Raw genomic sequence first — 10182 nt, forward strand, 5'->3', positions numbered from 1 at the left:
ATTAAGATTTGATATTTAGATGATGCAACACGGATGATAGGACTGTAAACATAAAAATTATAATATATTATTTTTATATAATATATTATATAAACTAAGGGAAAAATACTGTTGGACAAACCAACGGGTATTTAGATGTGAATTCTTCTTGTTTCTCGAGCATCAGATTGCAGTTATCATGAGCTTAGCGACGAAGCGATGGGCAAGAACCGGAATACCGAGTCTGAGACCTCTCATCACAACAATTGCCTCCGTCGAAGGGTAAATTCTACTCTTAACGTTTCTTCCCACAAACGAGCACAAAGGTTATGTGAATTCTCAAGTAACATCAAGTTGGTTCTCGTCGTGAGAGCATATTATGATCACCTACTATGCATTGACCACAACAGTCGGTCTCCATCATCTTCTGAGTTCTCTTTTCCAGGATTTTAAACTATTCAATTATTTCTTTGGCAACAGAATTAGGGGTTTTGATGGAAATTATATATATATATATATTTATTTATATAAAGTTCTCGGAATAGAATATTTCGTAAGAAGAATATGATGATCCATCGCTAGATCGGATGCACGCTTTGCGTAGTCGGATCGGACACGGACCCGAAGCTGTTCCACGGCATCTGATGCTTTTCGTTAGTTGGAGACCTTATCCAACCCGCTACCTAATTATCTTATTGTATGCATCTAATCATGATCATCACTTTGCTAACACAAACAAAAAAAAAAGCATATATAAAGGTACGTGTGTAGTTTCTTCTCTTCAAGCCCTTCTAACGCATTAAAAGAGGACAGATCGAGCGCAAGCGTCACACGACAACAAAAAAAAAGCTTCTCTACCCCTCCCCCTTCTACTGCTATATAGGCTTTGCAGGCAACAGCAGCAGCAGCAGCAAAAGCTCCCGAAATGGACCCCGTCACGGCGGAGAAGATTGCGGCCAGGCGTCGATACCGACGGATCCGCCACGTCCAGACTCTCCTCCGCTGCCTCGAGGCTCTCTCCGCTTTTTGCCTACTCTCCTGGTCCACCGCCCGGCTCCCGGCTGCTGCCAGACTCTCCGCCGGCCTCCTCCGACGCGTCGCCCCCGTCCTACTCGGCCCCCGCTTCGTGTTCCTCCTTGGCAACGCCATCGTCCTCGCCCTCTTCGCCATGTCGGGCCGTCACCCCGGCTCCGCAGCTCCCTCCGCCAGCGGCGGGGAGATCCACGACCAGTTCCTCGCCTACGAAAGCCGGGGGATCCGGTCGCATGCGGTCGGGAAGGAGAAGGCGCCGCGCGCGTGGCGGAGGAGCCGGTCGGAGAGGATGGAGCGGCGGCGGGGTCACCGTGTGCCGGAGCTCCGCCGTTCTAAGTCGGAGGTCTCCTGCCAAGAGGTGGCGATTGCGGCGACGGAGAAGGAGGAGAGGGAGGCCGACGCGGAGGAGTTCCGGCGGACGATCGAGGCGTTCATCTCGGAGCAGCTGAGGAGATTCCACCGGGAGGAGTCCACAGCCGCAGTTGTCGCTTCCGCAGGAACACCAGACACCACCACCACCACTACGACGATCTCGTGCTTTGGAACATATTGTTGCTAAGGTGTATAGTTTTTATTATCTGAAGCTGTAAACAGTTGATGCAACTGCTGGAAATATTATGCTTCATTCCACGTATACATTAAAATTCAGAAGAAAAAAAAAAACATCGAACAAGAATAAAGCTATTTGGTATCCGGCACTTTACGCCTTTATACCCTTCATAATCAACTTTCCTCTCCTCAGGAGGAATTAATCCATACCCACAACAAATTAATCGAGGTGGAAAATATTTGAATTAGTATATGAAGTCATTTATGTCATGTCTACACCTAATTATCCGCCATCGGAAATACCCTTTCCCTCCAACCTTCACATATTTACGGCTGTACATATGATGATGCAATTAAATTTCTCCTTATTGATTTTACTTAATAGCATTGACTTTCGAATGCAATGGTTGCTTGGAGAAACTTAGTTTATGCCTTTGTTTATTCTTTCTCAAGCATGAAGAGGAAAAGCTAAACAGAAAGTAAAACATGATTCAAGAATATTAAATCGTAGCTTCTTTGGAGTCCCAAAAAGATCTATTGAAAAAAACAAAAAACAAAAAAAATTTGACAATCTACAACATGTTTTTAATAATTTAAAGAATCAGGCTTTGAGAATACATTCAAGAACAGAGTGAATGCTGATAGAAATATCGATCCATTAGGAAGCAGCATATGCTGCTGTCGTTTCATGGGATCCTCCTGCTCACCACCCTGTCCGGTAACGTCTACCATGGATGGATCTAAGAACAGAAACGATCAACATTCAGAGAGAGAGAGAGAGAGAGAGAGAGAGAGAGAGAGAGAGAGAGAGAGAGAGAGAGAGAGAGGAGACAGAACAGGAAAACCCTGCCGAAGGAACCACAAAGCTGGAGAGCTCACCGGAAGCGCATTTACCAGTTCGACAACCTACCGATCCCTCTCCTGCTATAACATCATACGAAGAAGAGAGAATAGATGCTCCGCATCTGTCTCATCCTCTTCTACCTTCTCTCTTATCCGAAAAGCATTGCATGCAGCACTTTTGGAACATATCCGATTACGATCGCATCACCGTGGAGTGCAGTTCTAATCTTACCGGGGAACTGAATGCAGAAAAGGGCGGATCGCAGAGAGCATTTTGCTAACGCGGCTTCCAACTCGGATTCTAAGCATTTTCTGGAGAATAAGCACCACAAGCAAATTGCAAGATATTTATTTCACGACTTTGGACTACTAAATTTTGTGGACAAACTTATACCTGAAAACATAATTTGTTGATGTTAGTGTCAAAATTAACTCGATCCACGTCACAGAGTCAAACCAACTTGATTCAGTTCCTAAAAAGTTGTATATGTCGAGTTATGAAATTGGGTTAAACTTTGCTAAGAGATTGATTTAAGTGTGCTTGTGAGATTAGAAAGTTGTTAATTTAGTTAAGATCCTTTCTCGTACACAGTTCGAATTGGATTTGACCTTCCACTCTTCTTGAGTTCGAAGCAGCAAGTAGACGTGCCCCTCTCTTTCCACTCTTCTTGTGCTCCTCTGCTCTTCTAACCATTCTTTTCATTCCTCTTTACAAGGAGTCCTTTCTTATACACAATTATGATACCTAATTTGAAGGCTAATGTGATAATTTAATTGGTTTATATGATGTTACGAGTTTATTTAGATCATTTATAGTGTTCTAAAAAAGACTTATAATGTTTTAATTATAGTAGCAAAGAATAATGTAATAGTCCCTCCCTATTTAGATGTTGTTATTCCTAATTTGGTATATCAATTGGCTAAGTATTTTCTAATAGCCTTAAAATATTTTTGTTACTACTTAGGTTACAAGGTTCGGCTATGCATACTACTGGAGCACTTTTTGACTATTGCGTCATTATTATTTTTCGTCAATAATTAGTTTTTATACTCCGGTCCAATAATTCTTCTTCTAAAATCTATATATTCGTGTCATGCAAGCTAATCATGTGAATGATGACTTAACATATAATCTTTTTATTTATTATTATTATTTGATATTTTATTATTTTATATTATCACTTAATTAAATATATTGTGATGTCCATAAATTTATGCAATGAGAATCGGATTATGATAAGATCACGATAATAAGACCGATTTGCCAAAAAAAATAAAACCTAAATAATATCAATCATAGGTTACTCGAGAAATACATCGAGATAACCGAATAAACTGGTATGCTATATACCCGTCCATATGATGGATGTAGCTGGTCTCATAGCTGCTTGTGTGGGGACACTAAGGATACAGTACAAGTACTCATTGGAGAATAAGTTCACTAATTGATTCGCTTATAGAATATTGGATGGTTAATGATGCCTTTTTGTCGGATAGCGATTCCGTAGTCCCAATGGTGTATCTGGTCCTTAGACTTGAGATACCAAGAATGCCTTGTATGAGGTTTTAGATTTAGCACAGCCGGTCATCTTGAGTAGTAGCTAACCTTACGAGAACTATTTGGGTGTCGATAGAGAATCATTCACTCTCGATGTTATGAGAGGAATATCTCATATGTTCTTACTCAAACAAATCTCTGGCTAGGGTCATTCGGATTGAGAGAGAAAGAGTTTTCTGGGAGAATCTGATTAGAGCGAGACTCGAGTAGAAACCGTATGGGTCTGACAGTACCATACATAGTATACGGTCTCTGTGATATTAGATAGATGAGGGACTATAGGTATATGATAACTGAGGACAAACAGATCCAATGGATTTGATTCCCTTGTATCATTTTGTCACGGCCTTAGTTGGAATTGCCTAAGGCGTGAGGCACCCTTATGGTCAAGACGCGAACTTAGCTTGCGTTGCTTAAGTCACGAGGCACCCTTACGGCAAAGACGTGAACTTAGCTTGCCTTGCCTAAGTCGCGCTTCGCGCTTACAATATTGCTCCATAAAGATCAGCCCACTTGCAACCTCTCGCAGGTCCCGAAGGACCTGTAAAAGAGAAGGTTGATTAGTTTGAAAAAACGAGCGATAGATAAGTCCTAATGTCTCGCAAAAGGGGGAAGCTTTATAAGCAATTCAGCGAGCACCTTGCGTGCACAAGAGAAAAGAGGGAGAGGGGGAAAATAAGGACTTTAGAGGGTTGAACGAACAGCTGCAAGTCCACAAGCAGCTACTCACCGGGTGCCGAGTGCGATAACAAGTTCCCGTCAAGGTAACATGCGAACTTGCGAAAGGTTGTTCAACGCTCGACACTATACCGAAGCCCCATCTAACTCGGTGCCACCTGGGGGGTTCCAAGGGGTTGAGATGGCTGATGTTTTGGTGAGCGAAAGCGGACTGCAAAAAATAACCTGTGGCACATGAAAACGGAGTTGTTTTGGGCTATTTTAGGGCTGTTTTGCTCGGTTCGGTGAACGGTCGCTTTGTAGCGCTGCAACTTGTTCAAACTTATATTTTTACAAAAAAAAAAGACTCAAAACCAAAATAAAACATGCTGCCAAGCAGCTGTACATGTAGATGCGAGCGATGAACGGTTCATTGAACGAAGTTATTGCAGGTGCGCGATGACCGTTCATGACATTCTCCCCCACTTAAACTATCGACGCCCTCATCGACGCTTGTTGGTAGTTGTTGATGATTGCTTCTTCATGTCGTAGGGTGTCTTCAAGCTCCCAACTGGCTTTAGTTTGGGGAAGCTTTGGCCACTTCACTAAGTACTATATCTGCTCAGCTCCATTGGGTAGCTTTATCTTGCGGTCTGCCAGAATGGTTTCAACTCGCTTCTCATATGAGGCTGTGATGGGGGGTAGCCGAGTTAGAACACTTCGAGAAGCATCTTGCGGATCCGAGTGGTAGGCTTTTAGGTTGCTGGCATGAAGAACGTTGTGAATTTTGAACCACGCCGGCAGTTGCAACTTGTAGGAGACATTGCCTACCCTACTGATAATTGGGAAGGGCCTTTCATACTTGTGCACCAATCTTTTATGGACTTTGTTTCTAAAGAATTGGAGTGATGCTGGTTGGAGTTTTACCAACACCAAATCACCAACCTTGAACTCTTGCGGTCGCCTTCCCAAGTTTGCCCACTTCTTCATCCTTTTTGCCACCTTCTCCAACTAAGCCCGCGCAATATCTGCATTTCGTTACCACTCTTTTGCGAAGTGGTAGGCTGACGGACTACTTCTAGTATACCCGATTGTCATGGTGTGAGAAGTTGATGGTTGTTGTCTTGTAATGATCTCGAAGGGGCTCTTGTTGGAAGCAGAGCTCCGTTGCAAGTTGTAGGAGAATTGGGCAATGTCCAACAACTTCACCTAATCTCGTTGGTTGGCAGTCACGTAGTGCCGAAGATATTGCTCCAAGAGCGAGTTTATAATTTCAGTCTGGCCATCCGTCTGGGGGTGGAGGCTTATGGAGAAGTATAACTTTGACCCCAACAATTTGAATAGCTCGATCCAGAATCATCCCAGGAACCGAGTGTCTCGATCACTAATGATATTGTGCAGGACAATACTTCACCACATCCTTCATCATCAGATTGGCCGCCTCCTCTGTTGAACAGTGTAGGGGAGCAGCAATGAAAGTTGCATACTTTGAAAACCGATCGACCACCATGAGTATCGATCCGAGTCTCCCTACAAGTGGCAAGCTTAATATGAAGTCCAAGGAAATGCTCTTTCACGACCTTTTTGGTATGGGCAACGGCTCCAAAAGTCCCACTGGCTTCGGCTGCTCCGCCTTGTCTTATTGGCAAGTGAGGCATGTTCGAATATATTCCTCTACATCAGTCCCCATCTTCGGCCAGTAAAATGCCCTCTCCACGAGAGCCAACGTTTTGTGAATGCTTGGGTGTCCAACCCAAAGGGAATCGTTGCTAGTCATAGGTGCCCAGCAAGTCAATCACGTGAGTGATGGCACGTGTGACTTAATATAGAATCTTTTTGCTTATTATATTTTGGCATATATCACTTTATAACTATTGCATAAATATATACATATATTGTGACGTCCTTGGATTTGTGTAATGGGAATCGGATCGTGATGAGATCACGATAGTGAGATCGATTCACCTTTAAACACATATCCTAAATAATCCCGGTCATAGGTTACTCGAGAGGGATATCGTGATAACCGAATAGACTGGTGTGCTGTATACCCGTCCATATGATGGATGTAGCTGGTCTCATAGCTGCTTGTGTAGGGACACTAGGGATACAGTACAGGTGCTCATTGGAGAATGAGTTCACTGATTGATCCGCTTACGGAATGCTGGATGGTTGATGATGCCTTATTGTCAGACAGCGATTCCGTAGTCCTAGTGGTGTATCTGGTCCTTAGACTTGAGACACCAAGGATGTCCTGTATGAGTGCTCCACTCTTTGATACCAGACTTATAGGTTTGGCTGTCCCAGATCTAGTACAACTGGTCATTGGGAGTGGTAGTCGACACTACGAGGGCTATTGACTGTCGATAGAGGATCATCCACTCTCGGCGTCATGAGAGGAATATCCCATGTGTTCTTGCTCAAACAAATCCCTGGCCAGGGTCATTCGGGTTGAGAGAGAAAGAGTTCTCCGGGAGAATCCGATTAGAGCGAGACTCGAGAAGAAACCGTGTGGGTCTGACAACACCTTGCTCGATATACGTTCTCTGGTATATTAGATGGATGAGGGACTGTAGGTACACGGTAATTGAGGACAGACAGGTCCAATGGATTGGATTTGTTAGGATCAAGAGCACTAAGAGAGGGGATGGGGGGGGGGATGAATTAGTGCAGCGGATTAATGTTGAATCTCGTATTTTGATGATGAAACCACTTGGTATGTGTTAATAATTTAAACTGCATTTTGAGTGATGCAGGTCTACTCGATCAGGATTAGACAGTTAACGCAGGAGGAATTGACGTTGCGCCGGAGGAGATCACGTCAGGATATTGGATGGCAGAAGGCTTCGGACATCGGGCAACAAGCCACAAGAGAGGATGATGCGCTGAAGAATCGGACGAAGCGCCAACCAATGACGTGCCGGGCAACAGAATGTCAATTCGCGTTGTAATAACTGTCTAGATCAGAGTAGAGTTTTGGCTTGCATGTGCAGGATTAACTACGATAACGATGAAGACATAAAGCGAAACAAAGTGCGGAGTCAAGCACGAAGGATTCGTTGGGAGTTCAAGAGTTCGACGGAAGTCCGAAGGTTCGTCGGGAACGCTGCCGGAACTAGCCGAGAATGAGTAGGGAGCTTGCCGAAGGGTTTTCGGAAGCTCGCCGGAAGGTTCATGGGAAGTTCGCGGAGTTCGCCAAGAAAGATCGGAGCTTGCCGACGAAGCTCGTTGGAACTCACCAAGATCAAATCGTGAAGTCTAGGAGCTTGCCGGGAGTCCGCAGAATGGTTTCCGAGAGTTTATCGGAAGACCGCCGGAAGCTCGCTGGAAGAAGTCTTGACTTACGGACTTTGTAATAGCTTATAAAATATCTTTAAATTCATAGTTAGTACATTAATTAGGGTTAGGATTAGGTGTTAATCCTATAACTCAAGAAGGGGCCAACTGGGCCCAAAGTCAGGTTTGGTTTGGGCTAGAATTAAGCCAAACCAACGAAATTGGAGAGCCAGGCGGTGGCACCGCCCAACACCCGAGTGCTGGGTGGTGACACCTCCTGGGCTGGGCGGTTGCACCATCCAGCACCCGAGCGCCGGGCGGTAGCACCGCCTAGGCTGGGCGATGGCACCGCTCAGCAATGTCAGCGCCCGATAGTGACAGGCGGTGGCATCGCCAGCATCGGGAACTCCACGAGAATTCAAATTTGGAGCCCAAATTTGAATCCTCTTGAGGCCTATAAATACCCCTCAAATCTCAGTTGAGATTTCAACTTTTGAGAAGCATTTTGATTGAGAGAAAAGTCTTAGAAAGTCTTAGCAAGTCTTGTTTTCAATTTGCTAGAGAGTTCTCCTCCTTCTTTCTTATCGAAAATTTGTAAGAGGTTGAGCTACTTGTAAAAGGTTGTAAGAGGGGTATTTACCCTTCCATTTCAAGAGATTTGCTAGTGGAAGGTGGGAGCCTCATCGAAGAGGGGCCTCGCAAGTGGATGTAGGTCATTTGACCGAACCACTCTAAAATCGGCGTAATCTCTGGTTTGCTTTTCATTGTCGCTATTTACATTACTGCAAACCTTCTTACATGCTTTAGTTCCTTATTACCCTTGCTGCGCAACTCTAAGAATACGCCTTCAAGTTAAGCTTTTCAAGTTCCGTTCTTATCGTACGAAAGATTTTTCGAAAACCGAAGTTTTAATTCGCTGCACTAATTCACCCCCCCCTCTTAGTGCCGCTTCGATCCTAACAATTGGTATCAGAGCCACGGTTTTCTACTTTGGTTTAACACCCTAATAGAAATGGCTCTTTATGGCTTTCAAGAGGGCTTATCGGTTGTTTGTCCATCGTTGTTTAACGGATCGGACTACACTTGTTGGAAAACTCGAATGAGAGTTTTCTTACTTTCTTTGGATTTGAATTTATGGCACATAGTCGAAAATGGATATGAAATGTCTTCTCTCCCAATGAACCATTGGAATGATTTGGAGAAGAAGATGTTTTCTTTAAACGCAAAGGCTATGAATGCCTTATTTTGCGCTTTAGACAAAAATGAGTTTAATCGGATTTCTACGTGCGAAACGGCTTTTGATATTTGGCGAACACTTGAAATCACACACGAGGGAACTAGTAGAGTCAAAGACTCGAAAGTTAACATTTTAATGCATGATTTCGAGCTTTTTCAAATGAAGCCGAGCGAAACCATTGTTGACATGTACACCCGTTTTACGGATGTCGTTAATGGTTTACAAACTCTTGGCAAATATTTCTCGAATTTTGAACTTGTTAGTAAAGTTTTACGATCACTTTCTAATGTTTAGGAATCAAAAGTTACGGCAATATAAGAAACAAAAGATTTAAATATTTTTCCACTTGAAGAACTTATCGGCTCATTGATGACATATGAAATGGTGCATAATGCACATGATGAATACAATGAACACTTGAACCACCTTCCAAAGAATAGGAAGGATTTGGAACTTCGGACAAATGAATACCACTTGAGCGATGACTCAAGTGATGAGGACAATGATGAACTTGAACTTCGAACACTAACTCTTAATAAGTTCATTAAACAAAAATCTAAAATGAGCAATGAACTTGAACGAAGGAAGAGGCCAAAGAAAAGGAAGGCACCCAAGGATGAATCAAGAACTTCCAAAGGTGAAACAGCGAATTGGGCTTTGACGGGTTTCGACTACAAGGTAAGAAACTCAACTCTCTTGAATTATTTTGAAATTACTTGATGTTTTCCATGATGTATTTTCTCTTTTCTTTTGAATAATTATTTTTCTTGAAAATTGTATGTTTTATGAATAAAATGTTAGATTTAAATAATCATATATATGTGCTTGAGAAGCAAGAATGTGTATTTTGATGATAGATGTGATATCATGATGTTTTTTTTTTTGACGTGTTTGGTCTTGTCGGCTTTATGACGAAACTTATGTTTTGACTTTAAATGATGATACAATGTTTTCACAAAAAGACTTGAACACCCTCACATGAAATCAATTATATGAAATGGAAATGAATTTTATATCCTATTGAGATTAATGAATTTAGTTTACCAATCTT

General features: G+C 42.9%; 1 protein-coding gene across 1 annotated transcript; it reads left to right on the forward strand.

Moving 5' to 3' along the window:
* The first annotated feature begins 763 nt into the window (after positions 1-763).
* Positions 764-1645, forward strand: LOC103971465 (uncharacterized). The gene has a single exon (XM_009385492.3). It carries the CDS (start codon positions 905-907, stop codon positions 1568-1570), a length of 666 nt encoding a protein of 221 aa, XP_009383767.2. The 5' UTR covers positions 764-904; the 3' UTR covers positions 1571-1645.
* Positions 1646-10182: the final 8537 nt, after the last annotated feature.

The sequence above is a fragment of the Musa acuminata genome, chromosome BXJ1-11 (genome assembly GCF_036884655.1).
Source record: "Musa acuminata AAA Group cultivar baxijiao chromosome BXJ1-11, Cavendish_Baxijiao_AAA, whole genome shotgun sequence".
Taxonomy (NCBI): Eukaryota; Viridiplantae; Streptophyta; class Magnoliopsida; order Zingiberales; family Musaceae; genus Musa; species Musa acuminata.